General features: G+C 40.9%; 1 protein-coding gene across 7 annotated transcripts in view; it reads left to right on the top strand.

Moving 5' to 3' along the window:
- Positions 1-21,571, top strand: part of LOC139767113 (tigger transposable element-derived protein 4-like) — a 102,888-nt gene extending 81,317 nt beyond the window's left edge. For 6 of the 7 annotated variants that reach the window (XM_071696102.1, XM_071696104.1, XM_071696107.1 and 3 more), the window contains one exon: positions 4,199-7,518. In XM_071696102.1, the coding sequence (XP_071552203.1) occupies positions 4,223-6,568 (2,346 nt within the window). In that variant the 5' untranslated portion in view covers positions 4,199-4,222 and the 3' untranslated portion in view covers positions 6,569-7,518. Of the gene's footprint in view, positions 1-4,198; positions 7,519-19,349 lie in introns of those variants that run through there. The other variant, XR_011716997.1, reaches the window with a different exon arrangement.
- The last annotated feature ends 3,700 nt before the right edge of the window (positions 21,572-25,271 follow it).

The raw sequence follows: 25,271 nt of genomic DNA, 5'->3' as shown, positions 1-25,271 counted from the left end.
ATGGTGTATTTCAGAAGTGGTAGAGGATGTGTGGATCAGGTGTTTGCTTTGAAGAATGTATGTGAGAAATACTTAGAAAAGCAAATGGATTTGTATGTAGCATTTATGGATCTGGAGAAGGCATATGATAGAGTTGATAGAGATGATCTGTGGAAGGTACTAAGAATGTATGGTGTGGGAGGCAAGTTGTTAGAAGCAGTGAAAAGTTTTTATCGAGGATGTAAGGCATGTGTACGTGTAGGAAGAGAAGAAAGTGATTGGTTCTCTGTGAATGTAGGTTTGCGGCAGGGGTGTGTGATGTCTCCGTGGTTGTTTAATTTGTTTATGGATGGGGTTGTTAGGGAGGTGAATGCAAGAGTTTTGGAAAGAGGGGCAAGTATGAAGTCTGTTGGGGATGAGAGAGCTTGGGAAGTGAGTCATTTGTTGTTCGCTGATGATACAGCACTGGTGGCTGATTCATGTGAGAAACTGCAGAAGCTGGTGACTGAGTTTGGTAAAGTGTGTGAAAGAAGAAAGTTAAGAGTAAATGTGAATGAGAGCAAGGTTATTAGGTACAGTAGGGTTGAGGGTCAAGTTAATTGGGAGGTAAGTTTGGAGAAAAACTGGAGGAAGTAAAGTGTTTTAGATATCTGGGAGTGGATCTGGCAGCGGATGGAACCATGGAAGCGGAAGTGAATCATAGGGTGGGGAAGGGGGCGAAAATCCTTGGAGCCTTGAAGAATGTGTGGAAGTCGAGAACATTATCTCGGAAAGCAAAAATGGGTATGTTTGAAGGAATAGTGGTTCCAACAATGTTGTATGGTTGCGAGGCATGGGCTATGGATAGAGTTGTGCACAGGAGGGTGGATGTGCTGGAAATGAGATGTTTGAGGACAATGTGTGGTGTGAGGTGGTTTGATCGAGTAAGTAATGTAAGGGTAAGAGAGATGTGTGGAAATAAAAAGAGCGTGGTTGAGAGAGCAGAGGAGGGTGTTTTGAAATGGTTTGGGCACATGGAGAGAATGAGTGAGGAAAGATTGACCAAGAGGATATATGTGTCGGAGGTGGAGGGAACGAGAAGTGGGAGACCAAATTGGAGGTGGAAAGATGGAGTGAAAAAGATTTTGAGTGATCGGGGCCTGAACATCCAGGAGGGTGAAAGGCGGGCAAGGAATAGAGTGAATTGGATCATTGTGGTATACCGGGGTCGAAGTGCTGTCAATGGACTGAATCAGGGCATGTGAAGCGTATGGGGTAAACCATGGAAAGTTCTGTGGGGCCTGGATGCGGAAAGAGGCTGTGGTTTCGGGCGTTATTGCATGACAGCTAGAGACTGAGTGTGAATGAATGGGGCCTTTGTTGTCTTTTCCTAGCGCTACCTCGCACACATGAGGGGGGTAGGGGGATGTTATTCCATGTGTGGTGAGTTGGCGATGGGAATGAATAAAGGCAGACAGTGTGAATTGTGTGCATGTGTATATATATAGGTGTCTGTGTGTGTATATATATGTGTACATTGAGATGTATGGGTATGTATATTTGCGTGTGTGGACGTGTATGTATATACATTTGTATATACATACGCAAATATACATACACACGCAAATATACATACCTATACATCTCATTGTACACATATATATACACACACACAGACACATACATATATACCCATGCACACAATTCACACTGTCTGCCTTTATTCATTCCCATCGCCACCTCGCCACACATGGAATACCATCCCGCTCCCCCCTCATGTGTGCGAGGTAGTGCTAGGAAAAGACAACAAAGGCCCCATTCGTTCACACTCAGTCTTTAGCTGTCATGCAATAATGCCCGAAACCACAGCTCCCTTTCCACATCCAGGCCCCACACAACTTTCCATGGTTTACCCCAGACGCTTCACATGCCCTGATTCAATCCACTGACAGCACGTCAACCCTGGTATACCACATCGATCCAATTCACTCTGTTCCTTGCCTGCCTTTCACCCTCCTGCATGTTCAGGCCCCGATCACTCAAAATCTTTTTCACTCCATCTTTCCACCTCCAATTTGGTCTCCCACTTCTCCTCATTCCCTCCACCTCCGACACATATATCCTCTTGGTCAATCTTTCCTGACTCATTCTCTCCATATGCCCAAACCATTTCAAAACACCCTCTTCTGCTCTCTCAACCACGCTCTTTTTATTTTCACACATCTCTCTTACCCTTACATTACTTACTCGATCAAACCACCTCACACCACACATTGTCCTCAAACATCTCATTTCCAGCACATCCACCCTCCTGCACACAACTCTATCCATAGCCCACGCCTTGCAACCATACAACATTGTTGGAACCACTATTCCTTCAAACATACCCATTTTTGCCTTCCGAGATAATGTTCTCGCCTTCCACACACTTTTCAACGCTCCCAGAACTTTTGCCCCCTCCCCCACCTTATGACTCACTTCCGCTTCCATGGTTCCATCCGCTGCCAAATCCACTCCCAGATATTTAAAACACTTCACTTCCTCCACTTTTCCTCCATTCAAACTTACCTCCCAATTGACTTGTCCCTCAACCCTACTGTACCTATAACCTTGCTCTTATTCACATTTACTCTCAGCTTTCTTCTTTCACACACTTTACCAAACTCAGTCACCAGCTTCTGCAGTTTCTCACCCGTATGTGTATATGTGAGTGGATGTGTCTTTCTTTGTCTCTTTCCTGATGCTACCTCACTCACACAGTGAACAGCAATCGAGTATGAAAAATAATAATTATGTAATGCAGGTGGTAAAGAGAAGGATAGTCTTATTCATCAAGCAAAATGTTGTGAGCACCTCGAGCTAGCTAGCCCTGCCATCATGGCTAAATCTTGTCATAGGTATTCGTAGGTAGGAAGATACTTTCATATTCTCCTTCTCTACGGTTCAGTTAGACTGTTTCTTCACCAGAGTTTTTAGAGCACCTTTAGCCTTTCTTTTTTGCATGACTGAACTTTTAGATTCAACTTTCCCACTACCTCCCTTACTGATCATTATTTCCCATATCTAAACTAATCTACATATGATTTTTTCTCATTCAGATTGATGATACAATGCGACTAACTGTCTCTTTCAAAAATATGAACCTTGCTTTTCATGTTATTACTTTGGTGTTGCCGGATTCTGCCTATTAGAGGTTACACCTTGAGTGAAGGGTCACCTTTAGTGAGGCTGTATCATGGGAAGCACAGTCTCATCAAAGATCATCTCACTCCAAAGGAGTCTCCATTTCCATACTACTGGAAGTAGTGCAGGTCCTTGGTAACACTGAAACTCTTTCATAGAAACTTATCCTTCTTTTTCTGTGCACATAAGAGTAGCTCATTATTCTATTTGATTCCTTCTTTCATGTGGTTAATAGAACAGCATCATGCAGCTTTCATCATCTTCTACCATGGTTCAGCTCTACACCACAGCTACCGAACCATGCTTTCATCTCATATATTGCACCATCCATAGAAATATTAAGTTGTCATGGTGACATACAACCAAATCTAATGTCACCCCTCAAATCTCTCAATAGCTTTTATTTAGTAATAATCACTATTTAACAACATTTATGTCTTCTCTTCATACTAAAGTCAGAAATTCCTTAATTCCCATCATGATTATTCTCAAATCCATGTAAGTGGTGCATAATTTACCACAGTTCTTGCAGTGATTTCCTCTAGTACCTCCCTGAGAGCAAAAATCTTCCCTTTATAAATCTCCTGTTTCAGGAATGTTTTAAACATAATCACTGTTAATCTTACCATAGAGCTTGGCAGAACTGCATAAAAGGCTTTCTCTTTTATAAGTCTTCGAGTCTTCCTGTTCTGTACTTCTCTAACCTCTAATTCTGTTGTTCCTACACTTGTATCTCTTATGTCATTATCCCCAGTGATTTTAAGTTTATTGTCACCACCTCTCACAATAGTTTCCTTTTAAAAAAGCAATCTCCCAGGCTTGTGAAGTGCTCCTTCATTTTTTGGTCTTCACCTCTTTTCAGTTCCATTCATATTGATTATCATTTTTGCTTAAATTTAGGAGGATTTTATAGGACCATTGTATGCTGACGACTGATTACATCAAGATTATATCCCTTCCCTGTTTTACAGAAATAGCATGGTTTATGTCCTGTGTATCTGTAGATATGTTTACGTAAATAAACTTTGCCATTATAAATGAAAAATTGCTTTTGCAGGTTTTATATGGTGGAGTATTATAGATGCTGGATCATAACTCATCTAACAACATGGAGGATCTTCATCGTAGTACATGTACAGAACTGGAACAACTAGCAGCAGCTGCAGTGACAATGGGTTACTCCGAGTCTTTAACAGCTGCCCATCACCCTTCTCTTTCTGCCAGTGCCCCAGTCCTTCCTCCTCAGTTCCCTCCTGATCATTATGATCGTCAGTATAACCGGCATTGCACTCATCCAAGAACCACATATGACCAAGTGCCAAGACCCCCACCTACAGCCCACCATCAGCCTGCTCCTCCTGCACACACCCATGCTCCACCAACAATACAGTATCTTACAGATCGTACCTCACATTATGGACGAGGGGGACAGTTTGTTTCTATGGCTGACATGCAATACAGCAATCCACCAGTTGTTGCCCCTCCTACACATCCTGAACCTAAGTATCAGCCACCTCCACCTCTAGAGCCTTTACAGCAGCCTGTAGTACCACCTCCAACAAACATTATAGAAGTCACTCCAAAGGAAAAAAAGAAATTATCAGAGCCATCTCCAAGTAAGAAAAGGAAAAATGAGGAGAGAAACAGAGAAGAATCTGTCGATGAAGATGAGTTGGGAAAAGATGAAAAGGATTCGGATGTGTTAGAAGTGCCATCACCTGTAGAAGCTGGAGGAGCACTAGTGTATCCATGTACCCTGTGTGGTATCAATCTACCTTCTCCTGAGAGCTGGCAAGACCACAGTATAGGGCATTCTAATAATGTGAACCGCCGGAAGAATGGGATATCTCTTGAAGTCAAGATTGAGATAATCAAAAGAATCAACAGTGGTGAGAAGCAGTCAGATATGGCAGAGGAGTATATGGTTAACCGTTCTACAATCAAGTCCATAATGAAAAAGTCTAGCAGCTATTTACAGTGCTGGAAAAAGGGAATGTTTCATCCAGACAGCAAACGCTTGAAAGGTCCAAAACGTGAAGACATAGAGGCAGCTCTTTACTCTTGGTACAAACAAGCTATTGCAATTGGTGCCCCTGTTTCTGGCCCCATCTTGTGCTCAAAGGCTCTTGCCTTTGCCAGTAAACTTGGTCATATAGATTTTAAAGCTACGCATGGTTGGTTAGACCGTTTCAAGAAGAGGAAAAATATTGTGTTTGGCAAAGCACCAGCAAGAAGGAAGAGGGAAGAAGATAATACTACACCAGAACTTAAACCTGGTGAATGGCAGTCATCAGTATTACATCAGTTGTTACTAGAATATGATCCAGGTGATATATTTGCTGTTGAAGAAATAGGAATCCTTTACAACACATTGCCAGCTGTTGCACCTTCCTTACGCAGTGAAAGATGTGCAGGAGGTATCCGAAGTAGACTTCGACTGACAATTTTATTGTGTGGTAACATGACAGGGACAGAAAAATTTCCATTACTTGTTGTTGGCAAGCACCCAAAACCTTCTAGTTTTCGTCATGTAAAGAGTCTTCCAGTGCAGTACGTAGCTAATCAGAAAGCTTGGATGACTAGTGATAGCTTTGGGGCTTGGCTCCAGGATGTAGATTCATGGTTTGTGCAACAAGGTCGACGGGTGGTGGTTATTGCAGCATCATTACCAATACACTCTAAGCCCCCAGGAGGGTTACGTTCTGTGCGTTTAGTAACTGCGCCCCAAGGATTTCTTGGTCCATTGCAACATGGGGTGGTAACAGCCTTTAAACGAAACTATCGAAGAGGTATATTGGAAACACTGGTGAACCAGATGCAGCGAGATGACTCGAATAGCAATAAACGTGTCCGGCGGCCTAATACAAAGTTGAGTTTGCTCACATGTTTGCACCAGCTTGCAACTGCATGGCATAGTGTTACAGACAGTGTCATAAGTGCCAGCTTTACACGTGCTGGTGTGAGCAAGTACGGAGCCTGGGGTGCACCACCACCACCTACTGACCCAGCGATGGGGGCTGAAAATCTAACTCTCCTACATCACTTACGTACATTAGGTCTTCATATCCCAGACATGACATTTGATGATTTTGTCCATTTTGATGATGATGTGCAGATATGTAACCTAAATAATGATGATGATATTTTGGCCATTGTCACTGGAGCTGACAAAGATGATGATATGCAGTTTGATGATGAAGAGGATGAAGATGATAATGATGGTAAGAAGAAAGAAGAAGAAGGAGAGCGTGGTCCATCCATGAGTGATGTCGAGTCTGCACTAGCAACACTGCGGCGTCATATCCAGTATCAAGAGGGTGCTCAAGAGATGTTTCGTGTTTTAGCTCACCTTGAATATTTAATATACAAGGGTCAAATAGGTGGAAAGGGGGTTGGAGTTCAACCTACCACACCTAACCCTCATTAGCCTTCTTTCATCTGTAAGTACCTCAATCATATCTCATCAACCCCGTCCACTTTTAGCCTTGGTCATAGCAACCCAAATCATAATTTCACACATGCAGTCTAATATCATATAATTTTTAAGATACATCATAGATTATACTTCTGATAACTTTTCGAATTCTGTTGTTCATTCATAATGCCACCTGGCTCAGTTTGTCCTGTAAATTTTTCGAAATTTTCTTACTTGCTTATCATGGAATGTAAATCTACTGTTGGGTTTCTTGTTCAGAAATGTGGCCATCCATTGCATTCAGTTGCTTCGGCCATCCAGTCTACTCCCCTGTGCAGCCAGGTCCACTCACCTTTTGTACCCAATTGCCATAGGAATCCAGTCCCTGTTTATCATAGGAAGTTAAGAGACACACTTTTGATACCCAGTCCAGTCACTTAGATTTTCTAATCTTCATCCTTTGTCTGTTCTTTTCCTTTACTGGAGCTGATCAGTAGTCATCCTGCCTTATGACTGTGCCTGCAACCTTTAAAAAGTACAGCACAAGTCTCAACACATCGTGCTGACTGCCACTCAGCGAGACTATAAATGATCAGCTTATCTTTGGGTATCATGATACCACAACAGTTTTCTCATGCTTTTCTCAAGGCTTTTGAGGAGATTACAGTGTACACCCACTGTTTTCACTTATTTTGGACTGTGCCAAACTTTTCTTGTAACTATTTGTACCTCATTCATTATACGTTACTATCTAAACTATCCACTGATGTATATGATCAGGAAGCTTCTCTTATCAAAACCCTTCGAGAATTGGGGATTTATTAGGGTCAGTTTGACCTAATTGGCTCATAAAAAAAAAAATGTACTTAGTGTATTTTTATTGATCCAAGTGGTTTGTGATATAATATTGTTGTATAAGACTTTTCTGACAGTATATAATGATGAAATTAAGTGAAAAACAGTATCATCTTTCCCTGTTCCTTTGTAACATTTCTGCTTGATGATCTCTATGGCTGAACTTAACTCATTATGAAGAGGGAAATGTGACATCACACCTCAGGAAATGTGGCATGAAAGTAGAAAGTCATCCTCATACTTCTTGTTTTTGCAGACTTTATTTGGATATGTAAAATGAACTTTCTGCACATCCTCTATGGAGTTGTAGAAGGTAATGAATGTGCTCTACATCTGATCTGAGGATATGACAAGTTTGAACTGTTTTATATTTTTGAGATGTGAATATTTAGGTGGGTTCTAATGAGGAAGAGGCAAAGAAGTGGATTTTTGTATATAAATGGGCTCTGGTGAAGGGTTTACATTTATGAAATAACATCAGGAAATTGTTATTTGTTGGTTACTCACCTAGAATATGCTTCCAATACTGATGATTGTAACATTTAAGTGATATATGTGCAATAAGCACATTTTTCAAAGTTAACTGTGTGATGAAACAAACTGTACAGTCAATGAATGTAACATTTCTTTATGAAGCAGAAGTCATACGGTTTTTACATTTTATTTATATATATATATATATATATATATATATATATATATATATGTGTCTGTGTGTGTATATATATGTGTACATTGAGATGTATAGGTATGTATATTTGCGTGTGTGGACGTGTATGTATATACATGTGTATGGGGGTGGGTTGGGCCATTTCTTTCGTCTGTTTCCTTGCGCTACCTCGCAAACGCAGGAGTCAGCAACAAAGCAAAATAAAAAAATATATATATATATATCTACCTCGGAAAGCAAAAATGGGTATGTTTGAAAGAATAGTGGTTCCAACAATGTTGTATGGTTGCGAGGCGTGGGCTATGGATAGAGTTGTGAGCAGGAGGGTGGATGTGCTGGAAATGAGATGTTTGAGGACAATATGTGGTGTGAGATGGTTCGATCGAGTAAGTAATAATAGGGTAAGAGAGTTGTGTGGTAATAAAAAGAGTGTGGTTGAGAGAGCAGAGAGGGTGTTTTGAAATGGTTTGGTCTAATGGAGAGAATGAGTGTGGAAAGATTGACCAAGAGGATATATGTGTCAGAGGTGGAGGGAACGAGGAGAAGTGGGAGACCAAATTGGAGGTGGAAAGATGGAGTGAAAAAGATTTTGAGTGATCGGGGCCTTAACATGCAGGAGGGTGAAAGGCGTGCAAGGAATAGAGTGAATTGGAACGATGTGGTATACCGGGGTCGACGTGCTGTCAATGGAGTGAACCAGGGCATGTGAAGTGTCTGGGGTAAACCATGGAAAGTTCTGTGGGGCCTGGATGTGGAAAGGGAGCTGTGGTTTCGGTGCATTATTACATGACAGCTAGAGACCGAGTGTGAATGAATGGGGCCTTTGTTGTCTTTTCCTAGCGCTACCTCGCACACATGAGGGGGGGAGGGGTTTGTTTTTCCATGTGTGGCGAGGTGGCGATGGGAGTGAATAAAGGCAGACAGTATGAATTATGTACATGTGTATATATGTATATGTCTGTGTGTGTATATATATGTACACATTGAGATGTATAGGTATGTATATTTGCGTATAGGTATGTATATACGCAAATATACATACCTACACAGCTTTCCATGGTTTACCATATATATATATATATATATATATATATATATATATATATATATATATATATATATATATATATATATATTTTTTTTTTTTTTTGCTTTGTCGCTGTCTCCCGCGTTTGCGAGGTAGCGCAAGGAAACAGACGAAAGAAATGGCCCAACCCACCCCCATACACATGTATATACATACGTCCACACACGCAAATATACATACCTACACAGCTTTCCATGGTGTACCCCAGACGCTTCACATGCCCCGATTCAATCCACTGACAGCACGTCAACCCCGGTATACCACATCGCTCCAATTCACTCTATTCCTTGCCCTCCTTTCACCCTCCTGCATGTTCAGGCCCCGATCACACAAAATCTTTCTCACTCCATCTTTCCACCTCCAATTTGGTCTCCCTCTTCTCCTCGTTCCCTCCACCTCCGACACATATATCCTCTTGGTCAATCTTTCCTCACTCATTCTCTCCATGTGCCCAAACCATTTCAAAACACCCTCTTCTGCTCTCTCAACCACGCTCTTTTTATTTCCACACATCTCTCTTACCCTTACGTTACTTACTCGATCAAACCACCTCACACCACACATTGTCGTCAAACATCTCATTTCCAGCACATCCATCCTCCTGCGCACAACTCTATCCATAGCCCACGCCTCGCAACCATACAACATTGTTGGAACCACTATTCCTTCAAACATACCCATTTTTGCATTCCGAGATAATGTTCTCGACTTCCACACATTCTTCAAGGCTCCCAGGATTTTTGCCCCCTCCCCCACCCTATGATCCACTTCCACTTCCATGGTTCCATCCGCTGCCAGATCCACTCCCAGATATCTAAAACACTTCACTTCCTCCAGTTTTTCTCCATTCAAACTCACCTCCCAATTGACTTGACCCTCAACCCTACTGTACCTAATAACCTTGCTCTTATTCACATTTACTCTTAACTTTCTTCTGTCACACACTTTACCAAACTCAGTCACCAGCTTCTGCAGTTTCTCACATGAATCAGCCACCAGCGCTGTATCATCAGCGAACAACAACTGACTCACTTCCAAGCTCTCTCATCCCCAACAGACTTCATACTTGCCCCTCTTTCCAAAACTCTTGCATTCACCTCCCTAACAACCCCATCCATAAACAAATTAAACAACCATGGAGACATCACACACCCCTGCCGCAAACCTACATTCACTGAGAACCAATCACTTTCCTCTCTTCCTACACGTACACATGCCTTACATCCTCGATAAAAACTTTTCACTGCTTCTAACAACTTGCCTCCCACACCATATATTCTTAGTACCTTCCACAGAGCATCTCTATCAACTCTATCATATGCCTTCTCCAGATCCATAAATGCTACATACAAATCCATTTGCTTTTCTAAGTATTTCTCACATACATTCTTCAAAGCAAACACCTGATCCACACATCCTCTACCACTTCTGAAACCACACTGCTCTTCCCCAATCTGATGCTCTGTACATGCCTTCACCCTCTCAGTCAATACCCTCCCATATAATTTACCAGGAATACTCAACAAACTTATACCTCTGTAATTTGAGCACTCACTCTTATCCCCTTTGCCTTTGTACAATGGCACTATGCACGCATTCCGCCAATCCTCAGGCACCTCACCGTGAGTCATACATACATTAAATAACCTTTACCAACCAGTCAACAATACAGTCACCCCCTTTTTTAATAAATTCCACTGCAATACCATCCAAACCTGCTGCCTTGCCGGCTTTCATCTTCCACAAAGCTTTTACTACCTCTTCTCTGTTTACCAAATCATTTTCCCTAACCCTCTCACTTTGCACATCACCTCGACCAAAACACCCTATATCTGCCACTCTATCATCAAACACATTCAACAAACCTTCAAAATACTCACTCCATCTCCTTCTCACATCACCACTACTTGTTATCACCTCCCCATCTGCGCCCTTCACTGAAGTTCCCATTTGCTCCCTTGTCTTATGCACTTTATTTACCTCCTTCCAGAACATCTTTTTATTCTCCCTAAAATTTAATGATACTCTCTCACCCCAACTCTCATTTGCCCTTTTTTTCACCTCTTGCACCTTTCTCTTGACCTCCTGTCTCTTTCTTTTATACGTCTCTCACTCAACTGCATTTTTTCCCTGCAAAAATCGTCCAAATGCCTCTCTCTTCTCTTTCACTAATACTCTTACTTCTTCATCCCACCACTCACTACCCTTTCTAATCAACCCACCTCCCACTCTTCTCATGCCACAAGCATCTTTTGCGCAATCCATCACTGATTCCCTAAATGCATCCCATTCCTCCCCCACTCCCCTTACTTCCATTGTTCTCACCTTTTTCCATTCTGTACTCAGTCTCTCCTGGTACTTCCTCACACAAGTGTCCTTCCCAAGCTCACTTACTCTCACCACCCTCTTCACCCCAACATTCACTCTTCTTTTCTGAAAACCCATACAAATCTTCACCTTAGCCTCCACAAGATAATGATCAGACATCCCTCCAGTTGCACCTCTCAGCACATTAACATCCAAAAGTCTCTCTTTCGCGCGCCTGTCAATTAACACGTAATCCAATAACGCTCTCTGGCCATCTCTCCTACTTACATAAGTATACTTATGTATATCTCGCTTTTTAAACCAGGTATTCCCAATCATCAGTCCTTTTTCAGCACATAAATCTACAAGCTCTTCACCATTTCCATTTACAACACTGAACACCCCATGTACACCAATTATTCCCTCAACTGCCACATTACTCACCTTTGCATTCAAATCACCCATCACTATAACCCGGTCTCGTGCATCAAAACCACTAACACACTCATTCTTTTTTCTTTCAAACTATTCGCCATTTCCCGCATTAGCGAGGTAGCGTTAAGAACAGAGGACTGGGCCTTTGAGGGAATACCCTCACCTGGCCCAATTCTCTGTTCCTTCTTTTGGAAAATTAAAAAAAAACGAGAGGGGAGGATTTCCAGCCCCCCGCTCCCTCCCCTTTTAGTCGCCTTCTACGACACGCAGGGAATACGTGGGAAGTATTCTTTCTCCCCTATCCCCAGGGATAATATATAAATATATTTTTTTTTTTTTTTTTTTTTTCATACTATTCGCTATTTCCCGCATTAGCGAGGTAGCGTTAAGAACAGAGGACTGAGCCTTTGAGGGAACATCCTCACTTGGCCCCCTTCTCTGTTCCTTCTTTAGGAAAATGAAAAACGAGAGGGGAGGATTTCCAGCCCCCCGTTCCCTTCCCTTTTAGTCGCCTTCTACGACACGCAGGGAATACGTGGGAAGAATTCTTTCTCCCCTATCCCCAGGGATAAACTTATAAATATATATATATATATATATATAAATATATATACTTATAAATATATATATATATATATATATATATATATATATATATATATATATATATATATATATATCTATGTGTGTGTGACTTCAAGCCAGTCAAGCTTGAATGCAAGATATGCAGTAAATATATAAATTCAACTGAGGTGTGTTGTTCTTAGTCATCTGCTGTGCCTCTTTTTAAAACTGACACTTGTTGGTATGGGAAACATTAACAACCTCTTTTTCCATTTAAAATGCTAAGGTATATGCATAGAGGAAAAGTTTTCCGACACGCCTCATTCAGAATTTTGATGTTTGTTTTTGAGATATGTCAAAACTGATGGATTAGAAACTCTCAAAGAATACATCTGATCATCAAAAAATAAACTTCTCACTTTACATCTTTGATATGAATATGCATTGCTGAACATTCACATGACTCATGAATAGAAACATCATCAAGGAGTTTAACAAAATGTTTTGTTTTTCCATGGAAACTTAAAAACAAAAAAATCTGAATCAATCTTATTAACCATCATGCATATTCCAAGTAACTATAATTTTCCAAAACCTAAAAATCTGTAACTCATTTTATTGCAGACATCCTAAATCTATTGCCTATGACTTTTAATTTTTTTTTTTAAGCATGATCAAGTCAACTGTACAAAGAAATCCTTAAAATATGTTTTGCCTTCATTTGCTTGCGAGACCTACCAAAATTTACAACCTGGTCCCCTTACCAGTTCAGTGCCACTGAAGCATCTCCCACTGAAGGTAGCAAGACATAGTGAGTGCGAGATGCTATCCCTAGAAATACATAAAAGTGTGATATTTGACTCAGGTTCTCATTCTGAAAGCCATTTGCCTCTCGACATTCCTTAGAAGAGGAATACACGCCATATATATATATATATATATATATATATATATATATATATATATATATATATATGTTGGGGTGAAGAGGGTGGTGCGAGTAAGTGAGCTTGGGAAGGAGACTTGTGTGAGGAAGTACCAGGAGAGACTGAGTACAGAATGGGAAAAGGTGAGAACAATGGAAGTAAGGGGAGTGGGGGAGGAATGGGATGTATTTAGGGAATCAGTGATGGATTGCGCAAAAGATGCTTGTGGCATGAGAAGAGTGGGAGATGGGTTGATTAGAAAGGGTAGTGAGTGGTGGGATGAAGAAGTAAGAGTATTAGTGAAAGAGAAGAGAGAGGCATTTGGACGATTTTTGCAGGGAAAAAATGCAATTGAGTGGGAGATGTATAAAAGAAAGAGACAGGAGGTCAAGAGAAAGGTGCAAGAGGTGAAAAAAAGGGCAAATGAGAGTTGGGGTGAGAGAGTATCATTAAATTTAGGGAGAATAAAAAGATGTTCTGGAAGGAGGTAAATAAAGTGCGTAAGACAAGGGAGCAAATGGGAACTTCAGTGAAGGGCGCAAATGGGGAGGTGATAACAAGTAGTGGTGATGTGAGAAGGAGATGGAGTGAGTATTTTGAAGGTTTGTTGAATGTGTTTGATGATAGAGTGGCAGATATAGGGTGTTTTGGTCAAGGTGGTGTGCAAAGTGAGAGGGTTAGGGAAAATGATTTGGTAAACAGAGAAGAGGTAGTAAAAGCTTTGCGGAAGATGAAAGCCGGCAAGGCAGCAGGTTTGGATGGTATTGCAGTGGAATTTATTAAAAAAGGGGGTGACTGTATTGTTGACTGGTTGGTAAGGTTTTTTAATGTATGTATGACTCATGGTGAGGTGCCTGAGGATTGGCGGAATGCGTGCATAGTGCCATTGTACAAAGGCAAAGGGGATAAGAGTGAGTGCTCAAATTACAGAGGTATAAGTTTGTTGAGTATTCCTGGTAAATTATATGGGAGGGTATTGATTGAGAGGGTGAAGGCATGTACAGAGCATCAGATTGGGGAAGAGCAGTGTGGTTTCAGAAGTGGTAGAGGATGTGTGGATCAGGTGTTTGCTTTGAAGAATGTATGTGAGAAATACTTATAAAAGCAAATGCATTTGTATGTAGCATTTATGGATCTGGAGAAGGCATATGATAGAGTTGATAGAGATGCTCTGTGGAAGGTATTAAGAATATATGGTGTGGGAGGCAAGTTGTTAGAAGCAGTGAAAAGTTTTTATCGAGGATGTAAGGCATGTGTACGTGTAGGAAGAGAGGAAAGTGATTGGTTCTCATTGAATGTAGGTTTGCGGCAGGGGTGTGTGATGTCTCCATGGTTGTTTAATTTGTTTATGGATGGGGTTGTTAGGGAGGTGAATGCAAGAGTTTTGGAAAGAGGGGCAAGTATGAAGTCTGTTGGGGATGAGAGAGCTTGGGAAGTGAGTCAGTTGTTGTTCGCTGATGATACAGCGCTGGTGGCTGATTCATGTGAGAAACTGCAGAAGCTGGTGACTGAGTTTGGTAAAGTGTGTGAAAGAAGAAAGTTAAGAGTAAATGTGAATAAGAGCAAGGTTATTAGGTACAGTAGGGTTGAGGGTCAAGTCAATTGGGAGGTGAGTTTGAATGGAGAAAAACTGGAGGAAGTGAAGTGTTTTAGATATCTGGGAGTGGATCTGGCAGCGAATGGAACCATGGAAGCGGAAGTGGATCATAGGGTGGGGGAGGGGGCGAAAATTCTGGGAGCCTTGAAGAATGTGTGGAAGTCGAGAACATTATCTCGGAAAGCAAAAATGGGTATGTTTGAAGGAATAGTGGTTCCAACAATGTTGTATGGTTGCGAGGCGTAGGCTATGGATAGCGTGGTGCGCAGGAGGATGGATGTGCTGGAAATGAGATGTTTGAGGACAATATGTGGTGTGAGGTGGTTTGATCGAGTAAGTAACGTAAGGGTAAGAGAGATGTGTGGAAATAAAAAGAGCGTGGTTGAGAGAGCAGAAGAGGGTGTTTTGAAATGGTTTGGGCACATGGAGAGAATGAGTGAGGAAAGATTGAGCAAGAGGATATATGTGTCGGAGGTGGAGGGAACGAGGAGAAGAGGGAGACCAAATTGGAGGTGGAAAGATGGAGTGAAGAAGATTTTGTGTGATCGGGGCCTGAACATGCAGGAGGGTGAAAGGAGGGCAAGGAATAGAGTGAATTGGAGCGATGTGGTATACCGGGGTTGACGTGCTGTCGGTGGATTGAATCAGGGCATGTGAAGCGTCTGAGGTAAACCATGGAAAGCTGTGTAGGTATGTATATTTGCGTGTGTGGACGTATGTATATACATGTGTATGGGGGTGGGTTGGGCCATTTCTTTCGTCTGTTTCCTTGCGCTACCTCGCAAACACGGGAGACAGCGACAAAGCAAAAAAAAAAATATATATATATGTTATATTTATTTATTTTATTATACTTTGTCGCTGTCTCCCGCGTTTGCGAGGTAGCGCAAGGAAACAGACGAAAGAAATGGCCCAACCCCCCCATACACATATATATACATACGTCCACACATGCAAATATACATACCTACACAGCTTTCCATGGTTTACCCCAGACGCTTCACATGCCCTGATTCAATCCACTGACAGCACGTCAACCCCGGTATACCACATCGCTCCAATTCACTCTATTCCTTGCCCTCCTTTCACCCTCCTGCAGGCTCAGGCCCCGATCACACAAAATCTTTTTCACTCCATCTTTCCACCTCCAATTTGGTCTCCCTCTTCTCCTTGTTCCCTCCACCTCCGACCCATATATCCTCTTGGTCAATCTTTCCCCACTTATCCTCTCCATGTGCCCAAACCACTTCAAAACACCCTCTTCTGCTCTCTCAACCACGCTCTTTTTATTTCCACACATCTCTCTTACCCTTACGTTACTCACTCGATCAAACCACCTCACACCACACATTGTCCTCAAACATCTCATTTCCAGCACATCCATCCTCCTGCGCACAACTCTATCCATAGCCCACGCCTCGCAACCATACAACATTGTTGGAACCACTATTCCTTCAAACATACCCATTTTTGCTTTCCGAGATAATGTTCTCGACTTCCACACATTCTTCAAGGCCCCCAGGATTTTCGCCCCCTCCCCCACCCTATGATCCACTTCCGCTTCCATGGTTCCATCCGCTGCCAGATCCACTCCCAGATATCTAAAACACTTCACTTCCTCCAGTTTTTCTCCATTCAAACTCACCTCCCAATTGACTTGACCCTCAACCCTACTGTACCTAATAACCTTGCTCTTATTCACATTTACTCTTAACTTTCTTCTTCCACACACTTTTCCAAACTCAGTCACCAGCTTCTGCAGTTTCTCACATGAATCAGCCACCAGCGCTGTATCATCAGCGAACAACAACTGACTCACTTCCCAAGTTCTCTCATCCCCAACAGACTTCATACTTGCCCCTCTTTCCAAAACTCTTGCATTTACCTCCCTAACAACCCCATCCATAAACAAATTAAACAACCATGGAGACATCACACACCCCTGCCGCAAACCTACATTCACTGAGAACCAATCACTTTCCTCTCTTCCTACACGTACACATGCCTTACATCCTCGATAAAAACTTTTCACTGCTTCTAACAACTTGCCTCCCACACCATATATTCTTAATACCTTCCACAGAGCATCTCTATCAACTCTATCATATGCCTTCTCCAGATCCATAAATGCTACATACAAATGCATTTGCTTTTATAAGTATTTCTCACATACATTCTTCAAAGCAAACACCTGATCCACACATCCTCTACCACTTCTGAAACCACACTGCTCTTCCCCAATCTGATGCTCTGTACATGCCTTCACCCTCTCAATCAATACCCTCCCATATAATTTACCAGGAATACTCAACAAACTTATACCTCTGTAATTTGAGCACTCACTCTTATCCCCTTTGCCTTTGTACAATGGCACTATGCACGCATTCCGCCAATCCTCAGGCACCTCACCATGAGTCATACATACATTAAATAACCTTACCAACCAGTCAACAATACAGTCACCCCCTTTTTTAATAAATTCCACTGCAATACCATCCAAACCCGCTGCCTTGCCGGCTTTCATCTTCCGCAAAGCTTTCACTACCTCTTCTCTGTTTACCAAATCATTTTCCCTAACCCTCTCACTTTGCACACCACCTCGACCAAAACACCCTATATCTGCCACTCTATCATCAAACACATTCAACAAACCTTCAAAATACTCACTCCATCTCCTTCTCACATCACCACTACTTGTTATCACCTCCCCACTTGCGCCCTTCACCGAAGTTCCCATTTGCTCCCTTGTCTTACGCACTTTATTTACCTCCTTCCAGAACATCTTTTTATTCTCCCTAAAATTTAATGATACTCTCTCACCCCAACTCTCATTTGCCCTTTTTTTTCACCTCTTGCACCTTTCTCTTGACCTCCTGTCTCTTTCTTTTATACATCTCCCACTCAATTGCATTTTTTCCCTGCAAAAATCGTCCAAATGCCTCTCTCTTCTCTTTCACTAATACTCTTACTTCTTCATCCCAGCACTCACTACCCTTTCTAATCAACCCACCTCCCACTCTTCTCATGCCACAAGCATCTTTTGCGCAATCCATCACTGATTCCCTAAATACATCCCATTCCTCCCCCACTCCCCTTACTTCCATTGTTCTCACCTTTTTCCATTTTGTACTCAGTCTCTCCTGGTACTTCCTCACATAGGTCTCCTTCTCAAGCTCACTTACTCTCACCACCCTCTTCACCCCAACATTCACTCTTCTTTTCTGAAAACCCATACAAATCTTCACCTTAGCCTCCACAAGATAATGATCAGACATCCCTCCAGTTGCACCTCTCAGCACATTAACATCCAAAAGTCTCTCTTTCGCACGCCTGTCAATTAACACGTAATCCAATAACGCTCTCTGGCCATCTCTCCTACTTACATAAGTATACTTATGTATATCTCGCTTTTTAAACCAGGTATTCCCAATCATCAGTCCTTTTTCAGCACATAAATCTACAAGCTCTTCACCATTTCCATTTACAATACTGAACACCCCATGTATACCAATTATTCCCTCAACTGCCACATTACTCACCTTCGCATTCAAATCACCCATCACTATGACCCGGTCTCGTGCATCAAAACCACTAACACACTCATTCAGCTGCTCCCAAAACACTTGCCTCTCTTGATCTATATATATATATATATATATATATATATATATATATATATATATATATATATATATATATATATTATCCCTGGGGATAGGGGATTAAGATTACTTCCCACGTATTGCCTGCGTGTCGTAGAAGGCGACTAAAAGGGGAGGGAGTGGGGGGCTGGAAATCCTCCCCTCGTTTTTTTTTTTAATTTTCCAAAAGAAGGAACAGAGGGGGCCAGGTGAGGCAATTCCAAAAAAGGCCCAGTCCTCTGTTCCTAACGCTACCTCGCTAATGCGGGAAATGGCGAATAGTTTAAAAGAAAGAAAAATATATATATATATATATATATATATATATATATATATATATATATATATATATATATATATATATATATATTATCCCTGGGGATAGGGGATTAAGAATACTTCCCACGTATTGCCTGCGTGTCGTAGAAGGCGACTAAAAGGGGAGGGAGTGGGGGGCTGGAAATCCTCCCCTCTCATTTTTTTTTTAATTTTCCAAAAGAAGGAACAGAGGGGGCCAGGTGAGGATATTCCGAAAAAAGGCCCAGTCCTCTGTTCTTAACGCTACCTCGCTAATGCGGGAAATGGCGAATAGTTTAAAAAAGAAAAAAAATATATATATATATATATAATATATATATACACAGGATGTCCCAAAAAATATACTTACTTTTCGACACCCTATAACTCACTGAAATTTTTTTCTCTTTTCAGATCTGAAAAAAGAAAAAAAATCAGTGAGTTATAGAGTATCAAAAAGTGAGTACATCTTTTTGGGACACCCTGTATATTTGATAAATATGTACACACACATATTCTTTTCTTTCATACTTGTTTGCCATTTTCTGCATTAGTGAAGCATCGCCAGGAATGGATGAAGAAAAGGCCACTTTCACTCGCTTCCATTCTCATCAAAACCACAGCCCCCTATCCCCAATCAGGCCCCACAAACCTTTCAATGGTATCCTCTGGCTGCTTCATATGCCTTGGTTCAGTGCATTAACAGTACATCACCTGTGTACTATTTCATTCCAGTTCACACTGTCCCATGCATTCCTTTCACTCTCCTGCATGTTCAGGCCCCAAACACTGGAAATCATTTTCACTCCATCTTTCCATTTCCAATTTGGTGTCCTTCTTCTTGTTCCCCGCCATTTCTAACATATATCCACTCTGTCAACCTCTCATTCATTTTCCATGTCTAAACTAGTCAGCTATCTCTTCCATACTCTTTTTTATTACCACTCTTCTCTCTTACCTTATTATTACTTAGTCAGCTGTGTTCACAACACACACTGTTCTCAAGCAGTTTGTTTCCAAACATACACCCTCCTTCATAAATTCTCATTTGTAGCCCATGCCTCTCATCCATACATCATTGCTGGGATTATTATACCTTCAAACATACCCATATTCATCCTCCCAGATAAAGACCTCTCTCCACATGCTCCTCAGTTCTCCAAGTATACTCCCAGTTATTTAAAACACTCAACTTCCTCCAAGTTTTCTCCTTTCAGATTCATTCCCAACTAATCTTCTCTCTCAGCACTGCTAAACTAAATTATCTTGTTGTTATGCATTTACTCTCGACTAACTCCTTTCATACTCTCTCCCAAACTTCTGTAGTTTCTCACTTTAATCTGCAACTAGTGTTGTGTCATCAGTAAACAACAACTGACTTACATCCCAGACCCCCTAACTCCATACAGACTTCATGCCTGTCCCTCTGTCTGATATCCCACATATACCTTCCTCTCCACCCCATCCATAAACAAATTTAGCAGCCCTAGTAGTTTGACCTACCCCTGCTGCAGACCTACCTATCTTCCTGTGGAACCACTCACTCTCCTCCCTTCCTACTTGCACACTTGCCATAATTACTTGATGAAAATTCCTTGCTGCTTCTAATAGCTTTCCTCCCACACCATAACACCTTCCACAAATCATCTCTATCACCCGTATCATGTAATTTCTCCGGATCCATAAATGTCACATACATATCCTTCTGTTTCTGTAAGTATTTCTCATGCACAATCTTAAGTGCAAACACTAGATCCACACATCCTCTACTACTCCTGAAACCACATTGTTCCTCCCCAATCTGATACTCTGTGCATGCCATCATCCCCTGTCACCTATGTCCCATACAGTGTACCAAGTACACTCAGCACACTGATGCTCTTGTGATTTGAACACTTACCTTTGTACCCCTTACATTCATACAGTAGCTCAATGCATACATTCTTCCAATCCTCAGACACCTCGTCATGATCCAATCAACAACACAGTCACCCACTTTCTTCAGAAATTTGACTGCAATACCATCCATTCTAGCTGCCTTACCACATTTCATGCAAGGCTTTCATCACCTCTTATGTCTTCCCTGAACCACTTGACATGGGTCTTTCACTTCATATACTTCCCCAACCCAAACATCCATCTGCCACCCTCTCATCAAACACATTCAACATTCTAAACAAAATATCAATTTCATACCCTCGTCACCTCATTAATGCCTGTTTTCATTTTGCCATTTGTCCCTTTCATTGATGTTTCCATTTGTTCTTTTGTTTTTCTCTTACTATTAACCTCCTTCAAAAACATGTAATTTTCCAAGAGGTTCGTTGTTACTTGCTAACCCAGCTCTTAGTTGCCCTCTTTACCATCCTATGTACCTTCCTCTTGACCACCTGCTGCTTTCTCTTATACATCTTCCAATCATTTGCACTCCCTCCATGTATATATATATATATATATATATATATATATATATATATATATATATGTATGTGTGTGTGTGTGAACTCAAGGAATTGTTATTAAATGATTTCACAAATTAAAGAGTTTGCCTCTTCAGTTAGAGGCCTACCCGTTGCTCAGTATGCCAGTCTCGTGATGACTTTAAGCATCAAAGATCATTAAATCATCATTGTAAATGTTTTTTATTATCCTTTTTGGAAGCATATAGTCAAGTAGCCTTTAGCTTTCTTTAGATTTCTTTGTCTTCAATCAGACTGTGAACATGAGTGGTTGCAGGTGGTGTTTAATGCTGAATTGGATAACTTGAAACGTTAGGCCCTTCATTGCCCAAAGTAATTAGAATGAAGAGCTATTCAAATGCTGCTCATTGATCACATGTTGAGGTATTAAGAAGTAATGGAATGCACATTCCAAAAAGTATTTGTAGGTAATGAAATGTAATCTTGTGTGTCCTAGTTAATTGGTGTAATCTACTTTTGAAAGATAGCTCCTGAGCTTCTATGGTAATTCAGAACACGAGCAACCGCAAGAATACTTTGAATGAGTTTTAGGAGTTGTTGAAAAGGAGTTGTGGTGTTGGATCAGTGGTATGAAGGATGGGAAAAGTTGGAATAGGTATGGGGAAAAGGATATTGTAACAGTGGAAGAGGTAGGATGAACAGTAATGAAAATGGAAAATAGGGAGTGTGTACTGGGTGCAGTCTGACTTGATGAAGATTGTAGTTTGAGCAGTAGTTGAATAGTGTATCTAATAGCACAGCTAAATGGATGTGCCAGGTGATTAAATAAAAGCAGTTTTTGTTTATATACAAATGAGTACCAAAAGAAGAAGCAGGAGACCAAATTGGAGGTGGAAGGATGGAGTGAAAACTATTTTGAGCAATCGGGGCCTGAACATTCAGGAGGGTGAAAGGTGTGCAAGGAATAGCGTGAACTGGAACGATGTGGTATACCGGGGTCGACATGCTGTCAACAGATTGAACCAGGGCATGCGAAACATCTGGGGTAAACCATGAAAAGTTTTATGGGGCCTGGATGTGGAAAGGGCTATGGTTTTGGTGCATTACACATGACAGCTAGAGACTGTGTGAATGAATGTGGCCTTTGTTGTCTTTTCCTAGTGCTACCTCACACGCAGAGGGTGGGTGGTGCTATTTCATGTGTGGTGGGGTGGCGACGGGAATGGATGAAGGCAGCAAGTATGAATATGTACATGTGTATATATATGAACATGTCTCTGTATGCATATGTATGTATACGTTGAAATGTATAGGTATGTGTATGTGCATGTGTGTGCGTTTATTTATAAACATGTGTATGTGGGTGGGTTGTACCATTCTTTTGTCTGTTTCCTTGCACTACCTCGCTAATGCGGGAGACAGCAACTTAGTATAATAGAATAAATAAATAACCAAAATTTTAGAACATATTCTATATCTCTATTGTGTCTCTGATGCCTGTCTTTTCTGGGAACTCCCACAAGGGGGTTGGCCACAGCAAAAGGGTTTCCATAACTGGTGAACTCTAGTGCTGCTTCTTATCCTTTAGTGCTTCACCCTTAACAGGCCACTGGCAGAGGGCAGCTCTTGCACATTGTTTCCAGAGGCTCCTGCATAATGTTCCTACTGCCTGCTTCTGTTAAATGTGTCTTCCTAATGTTCCAACCAACTAACTGTATCTAATGCTCCCATCTAATGTTTCCACCTACTACTTCTGCCTAATGTAGAGGATTTTCTTCATAACGTAATTGATAAGCTATGCAGAAATTATTAATAGTTTCTAAAGTATTAGAGAAACCCGTTTAGATGAGGAACAAAAAGGATTTATGAAAGGAACAGGATGTAGACTAGATTTTAGAACTCTACAAGATAATACAAGTATTCTCAAGAAAAAGAATAAGCAATACTTATGGATTTAGAAAAGATGCAAGATAAAGTAAATGGATCAAAACTCTGTAGAGTCTTGACTCTGCATAGTGTGCATTTTTATAGATTCTGAAAAAGATAGCCAAGCAACCTTGGATCACTATGGTCTATAACCCTGTAACTAGACCCCATATATCATATTTTGTATCATATAAGATGCCCTTTTTTCTAAAAATGTGCTCCAAAAGTCATCTTGCGTCTAATACGCTGAAGGACAGGTTTAGAGTGATTTCTTTTATACAATGGAGTTAGCATTAAACTGGTTGTGGAACACAGACCATGCATTGCTCTAGATGCTTCAGAGGATGATCTAGTAAATATGGAGGGTAACAATTCTTCCATTCAAAGTAGTCATCATGAGGGTGAAGGTAAGAGATGAATTTTCTGGAGCTGAAGATGAATAAAAGCCAAACGAATTTCGTGTGTATTGTTATTTATCATAATACTTGATATACAAGAATCTCAATATTCATAGTTAAAAAATTTGGGATCAGAAATACACATGCATTGTTTTTATATACTGTTAGCATGTGTTTTCTGTTTTAAGAACTAAGAAATTCTTTGGTTCATGTTTTAGTTTTAGTTTTACTTGAAAGCTTGTCCATCTGTATATATGTTTTATATTCCTTATATAAAAACTGAAAACATTAAACCTAACCCTTATAAATGGTCAGATATTTTTTCAAAAATATTCTCTTACAATTTATATAAGAATCTTATATGCAACAAAGAGTGGTAGCTTTATGTTGCCTTCTAAAGGGCACCTCACTTGTGAGGTTTGTAATTACACTTGTGTACTTATTAGGTTAAAGAAATGGACTGAGGTACCCCAGGGCCCAAAGTCAGTGAGTTCAGTCCTGGACAGAGGGGAAGGCTGGATGGATTATCAGTCTCTCCACTGCCAGAAAGCATTTAATGCTGCACCACATGGGAGGCTGATTATGAGGCTGAATCACCAAGCATTGATAAGGGGTAAACTCCCTTGCTGGATAGAGCAAAGGTTGCATGTCAGAGGAACCTTTTCCTAATGGGTTAAGGTGAACAACAGAGGTTCAGTTCTTGGACCATTACTATTCTTGTTCTACATTAGTGACCTGCCTGAAGGTATTAAATCCTACCTGAATATATTTGCAGATAATGCAAGTCATGAGGGAAGTGAAAAATGAAGAGGATTGCATTAAGCTTATCAGGGAACCTTAACAGACTCCAAAGTTGGTCTGAAACATGGTTATTAGAATGAAACCCTAACAAATGTCTAATAATGAGAGGATGGGACAATGGGATAGACAGTCCATGAGTGTAAATCTCCCTCTCCATAGAGTACAAATTGGTAATTAATTACAAATAGGTAATTACAATCCCACATGTGAAATACATTTGAATTGGAAAAGTCTCTGATCAATGAGTGGCCAGTATGTAGCAGTTTTCTGAGAATGCAACCCACTTGTACACTGGGAACCATCTATACCTTATTGCCCAGCTGGGAGTAAGCTTCAAAACTGAGTGAGAGGGACCTGGTAGTAGACGATGTCCCTCATCCATTGCAAGAGTCCCATTATGAGAATAGCAGTGGAGACTAACTGTCCACTGGTAAATATCAGAATAGCTTTCAAGTATATGGATAAAGAAATAAGTAGCAAGTTATCCATATCTTACATAAGGCCAAACTAGATTATGCTTTTTACGTTTGGTCACCACACCTAATAGAGAAGGTCCAGAGGAGGGCAACAGAGATGGAACCAGAATGAAAGAAGCAATGCTTCAGAGAAAGATTGGAGGCTTAAGTTTGCTCATCTTGGAAGAGAGAAGACTGAGGGATGACCTGTAAGGTTTTAAAAGAGATGGATGAAGTGGACAGTGGCAGTACTTTGAGAGATGTAAGATTAGATGAACCAGAGGAGATAACATGAAATAAAGTAAGAATCTTGTATATTAGGATGTAAAGAAGTAC

The sequence above is a fragment of the Panulirus ornatus genome, chromosome 59 (assembly GCF_036320965.1).
Source record: "Panulirus ornatus isolate Po-2019 chromosome 59, ASM3632096v1, whole genome shotgun sequence".
Lineage (NCBI taxonomy): Eukaryota > Metazoa > Arthropoda > Malacostraca > Decapoda > Palinuridae > Panulirus > Panulirus ornatus.
This window is presented reverse-complemented; position numbering and strand designations above follow the sequence as displayed.